Raw genomic sequence first — 19247 nt, forward strand, 5'->3', positions numbered from 1 at the left:
GTAGAAATATTACGGTTTTATGTCCGGCTAGACCGAAAACACTCTTACTTGGCGTATGTTACAGACCACCACGACACAGCCCACACTTTCCAGAAAAACTGAATGATATGCTAAGCCAGCGTCTTACAGCACACAGTAATGCCACTGTTGTGCTTTTTGGCGACTTTAACTACCCAAGTAATGACTGGTGTAATCAGGTCTCCACTATAAGCTACTCCAAAGCAATCAACTTCATTGACGTTTGCCTTAATTTCAACCTTACGCAATTGGTCTCCGAACCGACATGCATCACGCAGGAATCTGCAAACACTTTGGATTTAATACTAAACAGTCCCAAATGCTTATCATCCATTACTTACATCAAAGAAATTAGTGACCATAAGGTTATCCAAGCCATATTTCAGTTTGCGTCAGTTCCTCGCCACGCCTTTGTAAAGACCATTCGCCTTTATGATAAAGGTGACTATCAAGCAATCAATGACGATTTAATCAAGTTTTATCCTCTGTTTGAAGTGGACTTTCAAAGTCGAAGCATTAAGGACAACTGGACCGTCTAAAACTATAGTCACTTTCCACTCTAACTCTCAAAAACCATCGTTCACAAGATCGCCCAAAAGATAGAAAACAAAGAGAAGCAGCTTTATCGTGCAGCTAAACTCATAAACAGTGCGCACGCGTGGGAAAAATACTATGCCGCTGAAAATTCTTATTTCAAAGAAACTCGAACTGCTTAATATACCGTTTTCCATCTTAAACTTCCCAAACTATTAGAAAATAATCCTAAAAAGTTTTGGGAAGTAATTAACCCTCACAGTGCTCACACAAGAAGCTTTACGAACGAGCTCGATGTAGTTTTGTTCGATGCTGAATGTTCTCATCAATTTAATGCCATTTTTTCATCTGTTTATATTGTCCCGGGTTATAAATTACAGGGGGTTTATTTAAAAACACGGACAGCGGGACTTGTAGAGACGCTCTCAGAGAAGGCCGCTAAGATTGTCGTCTTCTTCACTCGCCTGCGCTGCGCCTCTCGAGCAAATCCGCATTCTTCGTTGTCGTCGCTCTCTCGCCACTAAATGCAGCTATGCACGCGGCATTACCCTCCCGCCAGAGTGAGCGTCGTCCCGATGCTCAACAGGTAGAGATACGGCCCGCGGGTGTTTACATCACTGAGAGTAGTGAAGTTTCATGCGGACCACGTGCACTGTCTCAGGCAGATGCTGGCGACGTTTCGAACAGGAGGAGGCGTCGGGCACGACTTCGTACGTCACGTCGCAACGACGGTGCAAAACCTTGTAGGGTCCGAAGTATCGGCGTAGGAGTTTCTCTGAGAGGCCTCGTCGTCGTATAGGAAACCAAACCCAGGCTCTATCTCCTGGTTGATAAATGACGAATCGATGGCGAAGATTGTACCGTTGGGCGTCAAGTTGCTGCTGGTTCATTATTCTGACGCGGGCAAGATGCCTAGCTTCCTCGGCGCGCTCAGTAAAGTCTGCGGCGTCTGTCTCTGAATCATTGCAATCGTAAGGCAGCATTGTAGTAACTTTTCTGCCATGAATTAGTGCGAACGGCGTCATTTTTGTTGTTTCCTGGAGCGCTGTATTATACGCGAATGTGATGTACGGCAATATTCGGTCCCAATTCTTGTGTTCCACGTCGACGTGCATGCAAAGCATGTCAGCGATTGTCTTTTCAAGTCGTTCTGTAAGCCCATTCGTTTGTGGGTAGTAAGCTGTCGTCTTCCTGTGTACTGTGCCACTGAGCGTAAGCACAGTGCGCAAAAGCTCAGCTATAAACGTGGTACCTTTGTCTGTTATGGCGACAGCTGGAGCACCATGTCTGAGGACAATGTTCTCAATGAAGAACTGGGCCGCTTCAGCTGCAGTGCCACTCATGATTGCCTTGGTCTTCGTGTATCGGGTGAGGTAGTCCGTCGCCACTATAACCCATTTGTTGCCGCTGTCCGATGTAGGGAATGGGCCCAGCAGATCTAATCCGATTTGAGAAAACGGGGTTTCTGGCACGGGCACGGGATGTAATAGCCCAGCGGGTTTGACAGGTGGTACCTTGCGCCGCTGACAGTCAATGCATGTTCGGACGTAATGTTTCATCTCTGCTGCGATTCTTGGCCAGGATTATTTTTTTTTGATGGGTGTCAGTGTTCTTGTGAAACCGAAGTGGCCCGCAGTGGCTTCGTCATGGCAGGCTTGTAAAATTTTGCTGCGGAGAGCTCCAGGAACTACCAGCAGATAGTTTCTACATGTTAATGAAAAATTCTTTTTGTACAGAATTCCGTCCCGCAAACAAAATGACGATAAGTTCTTCGAAAACACTCTTGGTGCATTGGCGGCTCGTCTGTTCTAGAATTCTATAAGCGAGTTGAGCTCCCGATCATCTTGTTGTTGCTGAGAAATGATAGCTGCATCAAAAACTCCTAAAAAAACGTGTGAATTCATCATCCTCTTTAGCCGGTGATTCAATCGGTGACCTTGACAAACATTCGGCGTCTAAGTGTTGCCTTCCGGACTTGTAAACTACGACCATGTCATACTCTTGGAGCTGTAAGCTCCATCATGCTAAACGTACAGATGGGTCTTTCATGTTGGTCAACCAACAAAGAGAGTGATGGTCGCTTACGACTTGGAAAGCGCGGCCATATAAGTACGGGCGTAACTTCGCAACTGCCTGAACGACTGCCAGACACACCTTCTTCGTTCTTGAGTAGTTGGACCCGGCGCGTGTCAACGTTCTGCTAGCGTATGCAACTACTCTTTCTACGCCATCTTGGCATTGGACAAGAACAGCACCCAGGCCCACAATGCTGGCGTCTGTATGGATGGCTGTTGGTGCATCCTCGTCGAAGTGAGCCAGGATGGGTGGAGTTTGTAGACACTGTCGCAGCTCGTTGAACGAAGCTTCTTGCTCTTCACCCCATACAAACGCAACGTCTTCCCTTGTAGGTCGGGTGAGTGGAGAGGGGATGTGTGCAAAGCCTGCTATAAATCGCCGGTAGTAGGCGCACAGACCCAGAAAATGCCTGACTGCTTTCTTATCAACAGGCCTTGTGAATTTTGCGATGGCTGCCGTTTTATCTGGGTCAGGCTTCACACCTTTGCGACTGATCACGTGTCCCAGGAACTGGAATTCTTCGAAGCCGAAGTGGCATTTTTCCGGTTTGAGTGTGAGTCCAGCGGACCATAAGCCTTGAAGGACTGACAGTAGCCGCTTTAGATGCTCTTCAAACGTGCCCGAAAAAACGATCACGTCGTCGAGGTACACAAGGCATGTTTTCCAATTCAGGCCGGACAGAATGGTATCCATTAGTCTCTGAAACGTGGCTGGGGCTGAGCATAGACCGAAAGGGAGGGCTTTGAATTCATAAAGCCCGTCTGGCATCACGAAGGCGGTCTTTTCTCGGTCGCGCTCATCTACTTCTATTTGCCAGTATCCACATTTAAGGTCTATTGACGAGAAGTAGCGCGCATGCCGTAGCCTGTCCAAAGAGTCATCGATTTGTGGTAATGGATAAACGTCTTTTTTGTAACATAGTTCAGCCTATGATAATCGATGCAGAAACGCAAGCTGCCATCTTTCTTTTTCACAAGTACCACTGGTGATGCCCAAGGACTCTTTGATGGTTGGATTACATCATCCTCTAGCATCTTCTTGACTTGCTGCTGGATTACCTCACGTTCTTTCTGAGCGATGCGATATGGGTTCTGTCGGATCGGTCTCGCTGTGTCTTCCGTAATGATGCTATGCTTAGTGAGAGGCGTTCGACCCACTCGTGATGTCGACGAGAAGCAGTCCTTGAACTGGTCGAGCAGCTCCATAAGACGGCATCTTTCAGTCGGTGTTAGACTCGGACCGATATCGACTGGTGGTGTATGTGGAGGTGATTGAGCTGTGGCTTCCCTTTGCATTAGAAGACAGTCGTGAGAGTAGTCGAGCTCTTCGAGGTACGCCACAGCCGTGCCTTTACCGATGTGCCGGCGCTCATTCGTGAAGTTGGTCAGAAGCACCTCTGCGTGCCCATCCACTAAGCTGACGATGCCGCGAGCGATGGCGATGCCTTGGCGAAAAAGAAGGGCAGTGATGCGTTCGGCTATGGCGTCTTCATTACAGTGCACGCCGCAACACACGGATACAAGACTACATGACAGTGGTGGCACGCAGACGTGGTCGTTGACCACACGTTACACCCTGGGTTCTTGGTCTGGATCATGAGTCACAGACTTGTCAGCGGCGAATGTCATCACATCATCGCGTATGTTGACCGCAGCACCCTACTCTCTTGAGAAGTCCATTCCCAGTATCATAGGTTTGCGGCACTCCGGTAGGATCAGAAATGTGGCTACAAAAGCCACATTCTCAATCGTGAGTCTTGCTGTACATTTTCCCGTGGGAGACATTATCTGGCCTCCAGCATTTAAGATATAAGGGCCTGTCCATTCCATCTTGATTTTCTTGAGTTCGTCTGCCATTCGTTCACTCATTATGGAGAAGTCTGCACCTGTATCGACTAAAGCCGTCACTTCAACGCCGTCAATTGTCACAGCGTGGTCGGCAGTCACAGTTTTCTTGGCGGAGTCTTCATCGTCGTCTCTCACGTGTTTCGGCTGCAGTGGGGGATTTTCAGCAATTCGACGGCTTGCAACCTTCCCCCCAGAGGTCGCTGCTTTCAGTTTCTCCGCCGTGGGCTGGGAGACCGACCTCTCACGGCGTCAACGAAACTACGGCGGCTTGGTGAACCAAAGCGAGCCGGGGATGGTGAGCGCGTCCGGAAGGTAGAAGAGCCTTCCCGCCTGCCAGCCTGGTCGTCATCGACGGGGGCACGGCTTTCGTCGAACTGTCGGCGCGTAGCTGTAGGTCCACTACCGCGGTATTCAGCTCGGCGATGTGGGCAAAAACGGTAAATGTGCCCTGGCTTTCCACAGTTGTAGCAGAGTGGTCGGTGATCTGCAGTGCGCCATATGTCGGTCTTCCGCATATAGGGTCGCCTTACAGAATCCTGCTGAGCTCAGGCTGCCACAGGATACGGTTCGAGGTACTGCGGCGCTGGCATGGGCGTGGGTCGACAAACAGCGTCTGCATAGCTGTATCCGTTCGGCTGGTAAGATACTTCTGGAGCCAATGGACCACGCACAGCGTCTGCGTAGGTACACGAGTTTGGACGGTACGGTGGAGCGGAATATTGCTGAGGAGAGGCAAACGCTTGTTGAAGTTCATGGCGAACGACTTCAGCGACGGAGGCTACCGTAGCTACCGTGGGGGCGCCTGTGACTGCAATGTGTATTTTGCGTTCTCCTTTGCGATCTCCTCACGCTCGATCTGTCTAATCAGGTGGCGTAGAGAAAACTTGTCGTTTGCAGTAAGTGCGGCCGCGCCTGCAGCTGCGCCGGTGGCCGGGCGATCAGACTGTTGCTACCGTTGCTGCAGCGCACGCTCTATCGCGGTGGCCTCCCTGGTGAACTTGTCCACTGTTGTTGGCGGATTGTGCACAAGACCAACAAATAGCTGCTCTTTGACGCCCCTCATAAGATGGCTTAGCTTTTGAGCCTCGGGCATGTTGGGGTCCGCGCGGTGGCACAGACGCACCATATCCTCAGCAAACATGGCAACGCTTTCATGCAGCTGTTGGGTGCGTCCTTCAAGAAGGCGTTCTGCGTTTTCGCGTTGGTCTGCGTTACTGAAGGTGTCAAGAAACCGACGACAAAACTCCTCCCATGTCGTCAATGTTGCCTCCCGTCTTCGTCTACGTCTTCGCGCCGTCTTCAAGGGCGAAGTATACGTGGAAGAGCTTTCCACCGAGATTCCAGTAGTTCGATTTAGCTACCCGTTCAAACTGCTCAAGCCAGTCTTGCGCATCTTCGTTCGGCCGGCCTTGAAATGGTTCAGGAATGTGCATATTCTGGACTGTCACCTGTGCAGGACTCCTTGCCATTTCTTGAGTAGGGGTGGCTGTTGCAAGTGTTGCTCCCTCTAAAAGGCCAAATTCTGGTTCAAGACCTTGAAGGCGACGGCTTGAGCGGTGCACAGGCGTCTCCACGCGCGGCTGTCTCGTAGGGCTGGACTCCGGGCTTCTCACAGGGGTGCTGATCATGAGGTGGTAGTACCCAGCTCCTCCACCAGTGTCGTGGGTTATAAATTACCGGTGGTTTATTTAAAAACACGGACAGCGGAACTTGTAGAGACGCTTTTAGAGAAGGCTGCTAAGATTGTCGTCTTCTTCACTCGCCTGCGCTGCAACTCTTGAGCAAATCTGCGTTCTTCGTTGTCGTCGCTATCTCGCCGCTAAATGCAGCTATGCACGTGGAAATATTGTAGATATTGATACGCCTTTTTCTTATTTAGTTCCCTCCAGCCTCATTGAATCTAAAAAATGCCACCTGTTGTTCTTTCTGTCTGCAGTATAGTTTCTCGGATTGAAAACACCAAACTCTCCTCATCTGTGGGTATTGATGAAATCACATCAATGTCCCTTAAAAACACTAAATGTATCTCTGCTGCCTATCTATGTTTGTTATTTTCACAGTCTCCTGCCAATTCCACCTTACCCGAGGATTGTAAAGTGGGAAAGGTCCTTCCAATCTACAAAGCCAGTAACAAAAACTCTCCACTTAACTACCGACCCATTTCATTAACCAGTGTACCTTGCAAGCTTATGGAACACGTCATATACTCTCACATCATGAATCATCTAGACTCGTTCCGGTTCTTTAACCCTTCACAGCATGGTTTCCGCAGAGGTATACCATGCGAAACCCAACTAGCCATTTTCCTTCACGATTTGCACACTAAACTTGACATCAACGTTCAGACTGACGCTATCTATTTAGATTATGCCAAAGCATTTGACAAAATAGCCCATAAAAGATTAATAGTTAAACTTGGTCAGTTGAACATTGATCCCAATATTCTCGAATGAATAAAGGCATTCCTAACAAAGCACTCTCAAACTGTTCTTACTAATAGCACAACATCTTGCCCGCTCCCAGTAACCTCAGGTGTGCCACAAGGATCCGTCCTTGGGCCCCTTCTGTTCTTAATTTATATTAATGATTTGCCTTCAACAGTTTCAGCTAACATGAAAATGTGCGCAGACGACTGCGTCATCTGTTCAGCTATAAATACCCCCCCCCCCCCGCAGGAGCGTCTGCTTACGCAGGTGTTTGGTGTGTAGCGACACCACGGACCCGAGCTAACGGGGGGGTTTCGACTCCCTCCCACGCCTAGCCGTGCGTGGCTGAGCCGTGTCCGCGGAAAAGGGGATCATGGGGGTTGAGCTGATGCTGGGTGCTTGGATCTTTAAAGCCCCCCGGAGGAGGCAACACACTCCTTTGGCCCTGGCTTCACGTAGACGGCACCTCTGGGCTGACCCAGTCAGGGGAAATCGGCAGTCGCCTTTTCCTATCTCGCTCTCCCTACATCTTCGTCTTTATCTCTCACTTTTATCTGTCCTGTCATCTTCTCTTTTCCATCTACTTCCAAATTTCCTGGCGGCAAGGGTTAACTTTGTGTGGGATACCCAGCCTTGGCTATTCCATATTAGGTTATAGCAGCGCTGTACAGCTGGCGTCCACAGGACTTGCCCAGCATATCCTGCCACATTCCCTTGTTGGGCTCGGTGATGGGCGGCTGGCACCGCTGCCAAACTTTATAGTAAATTTATGGCAAATGCTTTTCCCCCACTTCCTGATCGCTCCCTGAAAAAGTGGCGCACCAAAAAAACTTTCATGCTCAACACACCAAAACCAACCTTCCCAAAGTACTATGTTATTAATAGCCAGAACGAAAAGAAGACATTGCGTACTATTTCACCTTTTCTTGTGTCGAAAACTCTTACGGAAGCAATAGGCCCAGGCTATAAAGTCACAAAGATTCGTGACAAAGCTCAATATGAGAAGCTGTCTAAACTTGTAGCGTTTAGAGAAACTCCTGTTTTTGTGGGCCCACACAGGTCCATGAACACTGTCCGCGGCGTCATTTCTAATGATGACCTTCTTCAACTCTCAGAAAGTGAACTTTTAGAAGGCTGGCAAGACCAGAATGTAGTCAAGGTACAGAGAATTATTATACGACGAGACAAGAAAGAAACACCCACCAAACACATAATTGTCACCTTTGGTACTAGTGACTTACCAGAATCAATTGAAACCGGCTACTGTGAGCTCCGTGGGAGACCGTATACCCCAATCTTCGTCGATGTTTCAAGTGTCAACGTTTCAAGTGTCAAGCTCCGATGTTTCAAGTGTCACGGGTAGCAGAGTTGCAAAGAGCGAGCCACTTGCACAACGTGTGCTTCCACTCAACACATATCGGATGACTGCACCTGAGAAGCCACTCATTGTTCGAACTGTGAAGGAAATCACCCTGTCTACTCACGATCATGCCCCACAAGGAAAAAAAAAGAAGCAAATAGTAGAACTCAAGGTCAAATTCAATTTCTCATTCCAAGAGGCACGTAAAAGTTTTCCACTGCACAACCCCTCGTATCTCTCCTTTGCAGATGTGACGCGCCGGGGCGCCGCGCCACATGTTTCTGCACCCGTGAATGTCACACAGAGTGTGGCCGCGGTCGTGCCACCAGCGCCCCCGGCTGGAGCATCCTGTACTGCTCCGCCACCTCACAAGCAGGGCCGGCAGACCCGTCGTGTCTGCTGAACCTCGGACCACTGCAAGCGCAGTTAGGTCCAAAAGTTCTGTGAATGGTCCTGCCGAGCAGGCACCATCTACCACCTCACAAGGGGTGGTAGATTGCGCCTATCCTTCGCCTCAGACGCCGAAGGATAGGCGCAACTCTTTGGAGCAGGCCAAGAAAGGAAAAACCCGAATTACGGGGCCCCCAAAAGGCCCTGTAACCTAAGGCAAAACTTTTTTACACACAGCTTCATGCAACACTAAAATGACACAAATACTACAGTGGAACATCAGAGGACTGCTGAGAAACCTCGACAATATCCAGGAGCTCTTACACGAACATACACCAAAAGTGCCGTGTGTGCAAGAAACACACTTGAAACCAAAACACACTAGCTTTCTATGCAATTACATTATCTTTCGAAAGGACCAGAATGATGCCATTGTGCCATCCAGTGGTGTTGCCATTATAGTCAATCAAGGGATTGCATGCACACACATACCACTACAAACATCCCTTGAGGTGGTGGCTGTTCGAGCTGTTCTTTTAAATAAGCTTATCACCATCTGCTCTCTATACATACCTCCACAAGACCGTCTTGAAAAGCATTAGTTCTAGTCCCTCATAGACGAACTTCCAGAACCCTACCTTGTCTTAGGAGATTTTAATGCACATGGTAGCCTCTGGGGTGACTCTCCCTCCGATGCGCGCGGTTGCCTGATTGAACAGTTCCTTTATTCTTCCGGTGCGTGCCTCTTGAATCGGAAAGAGCCAACATAATATAACATTACTAACAATACGTACTCAGCAATAGACCTCAGCATAACATCCCCATCACTCCTGCCTTTACTTAAATTTGAAGTCATTAATGGTCCATATGGTAGTGACCATTTTCCTATCGTTATCAGCACATCAATGACAAATACATGTCCTGCACAGATCCCCAAATTGCTCACCGACAAAGCCGATTGAGAAAAATTTGAAAAAATGACTCTGTTTACTTGGACTGACATGGCGGCGTAAAGCATAGAGGATGCTGTGTGCTACTTTACAGCTTTCTTGGTTGATGCAGCAACGAAATGTATTCCCCAAACATGTGGACCGTCAGGCAAATGACGAGTTCCATGGTGGAATAATGAGTGCCAAGATGCGTGAAAAAAACAAAATCAGGCATGGAAGTTGCTTAGAAACTTGCCGACTGCCGAGAATCTTGTAAACTTTAAGAACGTTAAGTCGCAAAGAAGGAGGACGCCCCGACAGGCGAGAAGGGGAAGTTGGCACAAATTTCAGGCATTAATTCATGCTTATTTTCGCTTATTAATTAAGGCATTAATTATCGCTTATTTTCTCCGAAATAGGTGCGTCATAATTCACGATGTCAATGTATATTGCCTCTCGCTTTGTTAATTGTTGTTTTCTATGCGCAGAATGCAAGTGCACATGCCTGTGTTTAACTTTGTCTTTTAGTGTAAATACCTGTGTTCGCTGTATGTCTCTATTTTGTAACGTATTTCATGACCATTTCTTTCATTTGTTTTCCACTCCTGTAAAAACCCCAGCTGGGGTTGACAGTATTAATAAACAAACAACAAACAAACAAACACAGATCAGGCAAGAGTCTGGAACATGGTTGGTAAGGTGGCAGGACGAAAAGCACATTCCCTTCCTCTAGTGAACACACAAGGGGACAGTTTGGAAGACCAGGCTAACACTCTCGGAGCACACTTCGAACAGTTCTCCAGCTCATCACACTATAGTGAAACATTCCGAGGATACAAAACTAAAATAAGAAAAACAGAGATTAGAGCGCAAGTCCATAACACATCAGGCATATAATGAACCTTTCTGTTTGGCTGAACTAGAAGCCTCATTTACCTACTGCAGTAAATCTACCCCAGGCCCAGACCGTGTGCCATATGAAATGTTAAAACACCTGCCCACTGAAACCCAGAAAGCTCTCCTCTCTCTGTATAATGCGATATGGTCTTCCGGTGAGCTGCCGTCAGCCTGGAAGGAAGCTATCGTTATCCCAATCCCAAAACAAGGCAAGGACCTGACCTCAGTTTCCAGCTATAGGCCAATAGCGTTAACCAGCTGTCTTTGCAAGGTCTTTGAGAAAATGATTAACAGGCGCTTGATGCATTTCCTTGAAATTATTGGCCTACTTGACCCATACCAGTGTGGGTTTCGAGAGGCTTGGTCCACCACTGACCACCTTGTCCATATCGAGGCACAAATTCGCGACACTTTTGTTCATAAGCAATTTTTTCTTTCTGTGTTCCTTGATATAGAAAAGGCATATGACACTACATGGCGCTTTGGCATATTGCGAGACCTGTCACATTTAGGTGTGTGGTGTAAAATGCTGACAGTTATCGAAATCTACCTGTCAAACCGTACATTCCGTGTCCGAGTTGGAACTGTCTTATCTCGAGTATTTGTGCAAGAAACAGGAGCGCCACCTAGAGGTGTATTGAGCTGCACACTTTTCATAGTTAAAATGAATTCCTTGCACCTCTCTCTCCGACGTAATATCTTTTACGGCATATATGTCGGTGATGTACAGATGGGTTACAAATCCTCCAACATCTCAATGTACCTACATAAAGTTCAACTAGGGTTGGACAAGGTATCTCAATGGGCAAATGAGAATGTTTTTATACTCAATGCGCAAAAGAGCACTTGCGTCTTGTTCTGCTTAAAGAGGGGCCTCCATCCTGACCCCGACATTGACCTGCATGGTCAACCTCTGCCAGTGAACATCGAGCACACGTTTCTTGGACTAACATTAGACGCAAAACTAACCTTCATCCCACACATCAAGTATTTAAAAGACAGGTGCTTAAAAACAATGAATATTTTGAAAGTGTTGTCATGCACTACGTGGGGCAGTGACAAGAAGTGCCTGATGAATTTATATAAAAGCCTCATACGCACACGCCTAGATTATGATGCTCTAATCTATCAGTCGGCAACACCATCGGCCTTGAAGATTCTCGATCCTGTCCACCATCTAAAAATTTGCCACTCTATGGGTGCTTTTCAAACTAGCCCTGTAGAGAGCCTGTACGTGGATTCGAATTAATGGTTGCTCCACCTACAAAGATGTTACCTGTCTTTTTTGTACTTTCTGAAGGTGAAGGCGGACAAGAAACACCCCTCTCATTTCACACGTAATGATTTGTCTTGTTCTGGCTTGTTTGAGAACCGTCCTTTATTGCGGCCGCCCTACTTGCTTCGTGTAAGGGGCCTGGCCGAAGAAACAGGTGTGCATCTTCTCGAACACAGTTTGATGGCTCCTGCAGCATATCTGCCACCGTGGCAGTGGCAGCTTATAGACTGTGATGTCTCTTTTGTTGAAGTCACAAAGCACGCACCACTTGCACACATACATACATACTTCTTAGAACTACAACATAAATACACATGCATAAATACACACAACATAAATACACACAACAAAAAAATACACACAACATACACACAACATAAATACACATAAATACACAGTTTTTTACCAACGCCTCAAAGTCCGACACTTCTGTGTCATATGCAGCGGTAAGCCAATCCTGTTCCGAGGCCGGCGTTCTTCATCCTCATGCAAGCATTTTCACAGGAGAAGCTTACGTAATACTGGCGGTCGTAAAACACATCAAACAGATAAAATTACAAAAGGCGGTAATATACACAGATTTCCTAAGTGTGGTCAAAGCCCAGAAAATTCCTAAAAAACACAAGAACGCTGTGTTGGTGTCACTTTACTCACTGTACACTCACTCACTTTACTCACTTTGCACACTGTACACATCAAAACAGCATGTCGTCTGCTGGGTGCCATGGCACTGTGAGATACAAGGGAACAAGATACAAGCTGGCTGCTTCCGCCAACGACACTACTTCCAATGCATCAATACCAATCCCTGCACTTGACTTGAAACCATTTCTAAAACGAAAGCTCAGGGGGTATTGGCAGAGCACTTGGGATAGACACACAGACAATAAACTCTATGCTATTAAGCCACAACTAGGTAATTAGCCGCCACTATCAAAATCACGACATACAGAAGTAACACTAACAAGGCTTAGAACAGGACATACACCCTCCACACATTCATATTTTCTATCTACCGGCAATCCACTATATTGTGAGAGATGTGGAGGACCACTTACGATTCTCCACATTCTTGTCCAGTGCAATAAGCTAGATGCTCTAAGAAAAAAGCACTTTTTATTGCCCTACAGGCCGCAGCTCCCACTACACCCTGGGATGCTTATCGGTAGGGATCCGCTTTTTAAACTGCAATCACTTTTCACGTTTTAAAAGATGTTCATAGCTTTCACTTCATATTTCGAGGTCATCCGTAGCACAACCTCTGTATCGTGGTCATGGCTGCGGTGACTACATCTCCATCATGGTTTTATTATCATGAGATTTTGCCATTCCTTTTCACTGCACATATCTCACGCCACTGTCATGATTTTATTACTTTCATGTTTTAACCCGCGTTAGCGCGAGGAATTTTAAGACCCCTTTACAGCCACGCATCATATCATTGCTCATATCCCTAGTCCATCGAGATGGCGCTCTTTGGCCATCAATTGGCTTTTGAGCCATGAAAAACCACTCATCATCATCATCAACTAGTATAAATAACCCTCTCGACCAACATTCTTCACAGACTGATCTCAACCACGTACTAGACTGGTGCCAGCAATGGCTAATGACTCTAAATCCTAGTAAATATAAGCCTGTAACTTTCTCTCGATGTTCTGCTCCCCTTTCTTTTCTGCATTCAATTTCTTGTGTTCGCATAGAGGCCGTTAACTCGTTTAAATACTTGGGGGTGACCTTATGCAATGACCTATCTTGGCGCACTCATATTACAAATATCATAGCATCTGCCAATAAAACACTAGGATTTCTGAAATGCAATCTTCATCATGTCCCCACGCACGTAAAACTACTAGCCTTTAAATCACTCATCAGACCGAAGATGGAGTACGCATGCGCTATCTGGAGCCCACACCAGTCCTAGCTCGCATCTGCCCTGGAAGCAGTCTAAAACCGTGCTGCTAGATTCATTCATTCCACTTATTATGACCGAGCTAGTGTATCATCATTGAAAGCGGAATCCGGTTTGCCTAATCTCTGTCTTCGTCGTCATATTGCCACGCTATCTTTATTCCACAGATTTTGTTACAGTGATCTCTGTCATCCAACTTACATCGTTCACCTTACGCGCATACCTCATCGCCGCGGACATGAACTGCAAGTGTCACGCCCACGTGCTCGCACCCTCACATTTTCCTCTTCATTTTTACCCCGAACAGCAACAGACTGGAATGGCCTTTCTCACACCATTGCAGCCATTACTAATTCATCAAAATTCTTGGACAATGTAACAAACTTTCTTACTGAGTGAATTCACCTGGCTACACTGTATACTCACCCCTTATGTAATACCCCCTCGAGGGGTCTTTAAGGAAATAAAGTGATGTGATGAGTGATGTGATGTTGTGCGCAGAAGTGACATTTCTGCCTGTCAGCACGATATGATGGAACCAATTTGCAAAACATTATTCTATGGGTTTGTGCTTTGTGGCCATGCACTTGTCCTCACCCTTTATGGAACTTGATGCACTCATATGGCAAAGATACATAGAAAACTTTACCGCCCAAGCACTCTGTGCACGTAGGTAACTGCTGAAGCTTTTTTAGCCGCAGGCAGTGGCAGACATCACAGCTGAAAGCAAATTTCTGTTCTAGAAACTCCCACAGAAAGCTGGTGTCAGCCCCTCCGAACACGTTTCAGCCATCTTATCACGTAGACGCTGCTATGCCTGCAACGCCTCTTTCTGAGCTGACTGCTGTCATTTGCATTCCACTTGGAAGACTGCGAAACATGGTTGTGCAGTTGCTACTTGTGCTTCGCCACCAGAACCTATTGTGCCCGGAGGGCTGCGTTGGTTCAGGGAACATCAATTCCCTCACAGATCAGCTGTCGGCGCTGTTCTTGGGAAGTTGTCTGCTGTTTGGGCAGTCGTATGATCTGTGTCTTCCCGATGTTGTAACTGTTAGTTGAAACTGCTGCTTGCGGCACGGCTGCGAAGGAATGAACGACATCATAGATGGCACTCCCAACAGTGCACATGCTTGTGCGGATGTGGAGAACAACACAACTGATGGAGCAGCCAATGGAGACTGTTATCGTTTCTCCTGGCGAATGGTTTTTCGTTTCATATAGCCATATACAACTTTCAGGAGAACTTGTGTTTGTCTAGTCTGTGCTTACTGTTCGGCATCTCAACTGCCTAAAATATGAGGCCAGAGGAAAGCACACTCACCTCTGTTGTTGTACCTCCCTCTGCCCTCGTCTTTTTTGTGCAATCAAGATATGGAAGATATACAGCTGTCATTGCAAAAGCTGCGACTTGTGCATAATTGTTAGGTTTGGGTGACTGTACACATTTATGTACAAGTTTACAGTAAACTATCGGAAAAAGCAGGGAATATGACAGGCAATACTAAAAGTGAAACAGAGGCATTTAATTCTGCCTAGGTGGGCAACCAGCCAGGTTGTGCAGTGTTGGCATCATGGTTAGTTTCATGCCATCACATGCAAGGAGCATTTCACCATCATTTAATATAACTTTATGCTGAGAAAGTTTCTGTGAAATCTCATGCTGACACTGAAAAAACTACAGGTGCCGTCGTCTTGTCACTTCCGTTTGGCGTCTCAGCAGCATTCTTTCTTGCTGCTCTCGGTGCCTTCCCTCGTAAGCTCCTTGTTCCTCAGGCTAACCACGGCTGCTCAGTGAGCATGGCAGCAATGAAGCAGGAATCGCCCTTGAAGATGCGCACAACATTCACTTAGTGTGTGGAGCCACACTTCAAACATGCCGCCACTCACCTTCCACACTCTTGAATCATTCTTATCGTCGTGACTTTTTCTACACACCTTGCCAATACTCTTATTTTATGGTCACAAACTAGGGCGTCACAGGTTTGCTGTAAATATTTAGTCACAATGTAGGAGACGACATTTTTACTTAGAATAAATGAATGAGTCCTTGTGCATCTAAAACTCGGAGAAACTTTCACTTATTGGTCATCTGTTGGAAAATGATAAGACCGGATAATGAGCATGCAAAGCATAAAGTGCTAATAGATGACACTGAATGAAAAAGGGAAACACACACACCACAAAAACTGACAAGCATCAGCATGCTTGGGTGTGTTTTTTTTGAAAATGTCATACCAACTAGCTCACCTAGCTATCCTTCATGTGCATGCGTGGATTTTTTCCCACCTGCCAATAGGATCAGTCACTGGCATGCAGCGTACGAGTGCGGTAGTGCGCTGTTCTCGTCGGTTTTTCATTTCAAGGAAAAGGACAAAGCGATAGGAGCAGCGTTTTTACACTGCTCCTATCGCTCTGTTACATCAAATTTTGCCAAAAACTGAGCAACAGCCTAGTGGAAATCATTCGGAAGATTAAGACTGCTTTCGGTGACGACTCTATGAGGTACACACAAATTAAGGAGTGGTAGAAGTGTTTTAAAAACGGCCGCACATTGGTGGAGAGCGAGCCACGCTCTGGTCAGCCATCAACATGTCCAAATGACCAGATCATTGCCGAAGTGAATGCTGTGGTGACGCGGGACCGTCGTGTGACTATCCAGGGAATTGTGGAAAAGGTGGCCATCAGCACTTTCTTTGCATATTCCATTATGGCCAAAGATTTGGTCATGAAGAGAGTTGCGACTAAATTCATGCCGAAACTGCTCACGATAGAGCAAAAGCAACTGCGTGTTGAAGTATCATAGGACATGCTGGATTTCACAAGCAGTGACTCTAACTTCATGAACACCATTATTAGGGGACGAGTCTCTAGTGTACGGGTATGACCTGAAACCAAATCCCAGTAGTCACAGTGGACAAATTCCATGTCACCAAGACCAAAGCAGGCCCGCCAAGTGCGCGGCAACGTCAAAGTGATGCTGAGTGCTTTCTTTGATTCCCGCGGCGTGGTACGCCATGAGTACGCACCACAGGGTCAAATGATCTCCCAAGAGGGATGTCCTTCGTCCCCTACGTGATGTGCGGGGCAAGAGACCTGAGTTGGGCTCAACAGGAAACTGGTGCACGACAATGCTCCTGCACATTCCTCATACTTGGTTCAGACTCTTTTGGCAAGAAGTCGACAACCTGTAATTTGACAGGCTCCTTACTCTCCTGATATGGCCCACTGCGACTTCTGGCTGTTTCCCAAATTCAAGAGGACATTGAAAGGAGAGTGATTCCAGACAGGGGAGGACGTTATGACTGCAACGACAGCTGAGCTAAACTTCATTCCGAAAGAGGCTTTCTCAGAATGCTTCCAACAATGGTAGCACCGCTGGGAGAAGTGTTTGGAGTTGCAAAGGGACTATTTTAAGGGGGATTAGGTTTACAAGGCTCCTATTATGCCAGTTTTTTTTTTTTTTTTCGTCCACAAAAGGTCAGATACTTTTCTAACATACCTTGTACATGTTGTGGGCCACAACCAAAACCTTTATAACACAGTTTGGGCTAATGAGCTCAAGATTATTTTAAGTATAAAATAAATGTGTAAATTATACAACAGCAGACTCTCAGTAAACGGACATCTGTTAAGCGTAAGTGTTGCCTAAGTGGAACAACTGCCGCACTTGTATTCTGCACCCTTGTCACCTATCTGGAAACTGAATTCCTCTTAAAAGGAACATATTGTCCTGGTCCCTTTTGGTGCCCGGGTCTCCTGAAGTCTATAGTATAGAGAATGGCATTATTAGGAATGACTGTCTGTTTGATGTGCAAAAACACAAATTTTACATAGTATTTCATGTTTTTGTTATCATTTTACGGAGGGCTCCTGTGTGGGAGCTGAAATGTTTTTTTTTTGTATGTGAATCTATTAAATCTATAGTTTCATAGGTGCAGTCGGTGCCTGGTGTTTTTACCTTCACCACAGTACTGCTCATTCTGACATCCAGAATAATTGCATGCAGATGAACCACGATTATCAGAGTTTGGAGTGAAAAGCCGTGTTACTTTTGTGCGGTCAGCGGATGCCTTGCCCAACTGTGAACTGCACATTGCTTCACTGGCATTCATTCAAATGCCACTGGCGGCAGTTGTGGACGAGTATCGCTTTTCATCACGTTGTGGCAATGGCAAAGTTGCAAACGATGGGAGTGGTTGATTACAATTGCTGAGTGTCATTGAAAGAGATGGCAGTTGTGATGAAGTGCACAATACTAACTAGTTGGATACAACTTTACAGCTCTGTGGAATTCTCGGCGAAGGCGAATGTGCGCAAGCCTGCACAAATGCGCGCGCCTACTCCAGACTGACATCATAAATGGGACGACCAGTGGCCTGACCTTCAGAGAGCATTGCAATGTGTGCATGAGAGGAACTAGTTTCAGTCATGAACCTGATCGGTTTCCTTGCTTCGGTCGTCTGCGAGGGGCCTCTCTGGACTTTCTTAAGTGGTATTTGGCTATATGTAAATTGAATTGTGATCACTGAACTACTGTCACTCTAAAAAAAACGTGATGTAATGGAATGTGTGTTCATATGCACTTATCTTTGCTTGCCCTGTGCTTGCCTAGCTCGTAGAGGTGTCAGACACGTTCACCTAAACAGGAGCAGGTGCTTTCGAAATTGATGAGCCACCCTTTTATTATCAATTACTTTTACCTACCTAGCCTCATATGTTAAGTGTAACTCTGTTATTATTGCAGAGCAGTAGTTGATGGACACCCCATCTTTGTCTATTTCATATATGGGAGCTGTGTTTGCATGAGCATGCAAATAATTGTCAATAATGTCGTGTGCAGGCAGGTGCTGGAAGTTGTGGCAGGCATTCGTGGAGAAGAACCAGATGCCTTGGCTCTGCAAGTACATGCGAACACATGTCGCCTCTTCTTTCCTGGTGAGGAGGAACTTGTGGCCACAGACCTGGTGCAGTTCATTCAGTAAAACTATGAGCTTCTCATTTGCTCTTGACAATGAATCACATGTTGACGGTGTTTAATCCAAATAAATGCATTGCAGAAACACTTCACAATGCCTCTGCATCATTTGAAATCTGTTGACTACAGGCCAAGTACATTGAGTGATGTGATGCCATTCTTCAGGCACTGTTTACACTCATGTTCAAGTTGAAATGGCTGAGGAAGTCCTGCCTGCACTGCAGCAAAGCTACTGAGCTTCATCGATTTACCAAGTCCCGGATCACTCGCGGACGGCCCACGGACGCCTCGGCTCACAGGTGGCTACGTCACATGCACGTGATCTAAATGTCCCGAGCCAGCCCGAGCGGACCCGGGCCATCTGCACGCTTGATGCTGACTGCATCCGCTGTGGCGTCTGCTATGCCTGGCCATGTCGTCTGCTCCCTCCATAGCTAAAACACAGGCCACAACGCTGACTCATTTGCAACCTAAACAGCAGTTAGGTAGTGAATTATACCTATTTCTGTTGTGATGCAACTTACTGTAAGTGAACTATTCGAGTGCGTGTGCATCGTAGACCGGCGCGGTCGTTCCACCGCTTTTTCTCCTAGCAAACATATTGATT

At 46.6% G+C, this 19247-nt stretch overlaps 1 protein-coding gene across 2 annotated transcripts in view; it reads left to right on the forward strand.

The window, feature by feature from the left end:
* LOC119179655 (deoxyribonuclease TATDN1) overlaps positions 1–18735 on the forward strand; it is a 103680-nt gene extending 84945 nt beyond the window's left edge. For both annotated transcript variants that reach the window (XM_037430773.2, XM_037430774.2), the window contains one exon: positions 18506–18735. In XM_037430773.2, coding sequence (XP_037286670.1) covers positions 18506–18647 — 142 coding nt within the window. In that variant the 3' untranslated portion in view covers positions 18648–18735. The remainder of the gene's footprint in view (positions 1–18505) is intronic.
* Positions 18736–19247: the final 512 nt, after the last annotated feature.

Source organism: Rhipicephalus microplus, chromosome 7, assembly GCF_043290135.1.
Source record: "Rhipicephalus microplus isolate Deutch F79 chromosome 7, USDA_Rmic, whole genome shotgun sequence".
Taxonomy (NCBI): Eukaryota; Metazoa; Arthropoda; class Arachnida; order Ixodida; family Ixodidae; genus Rhipicephalus; species Rhipicephalus microplus.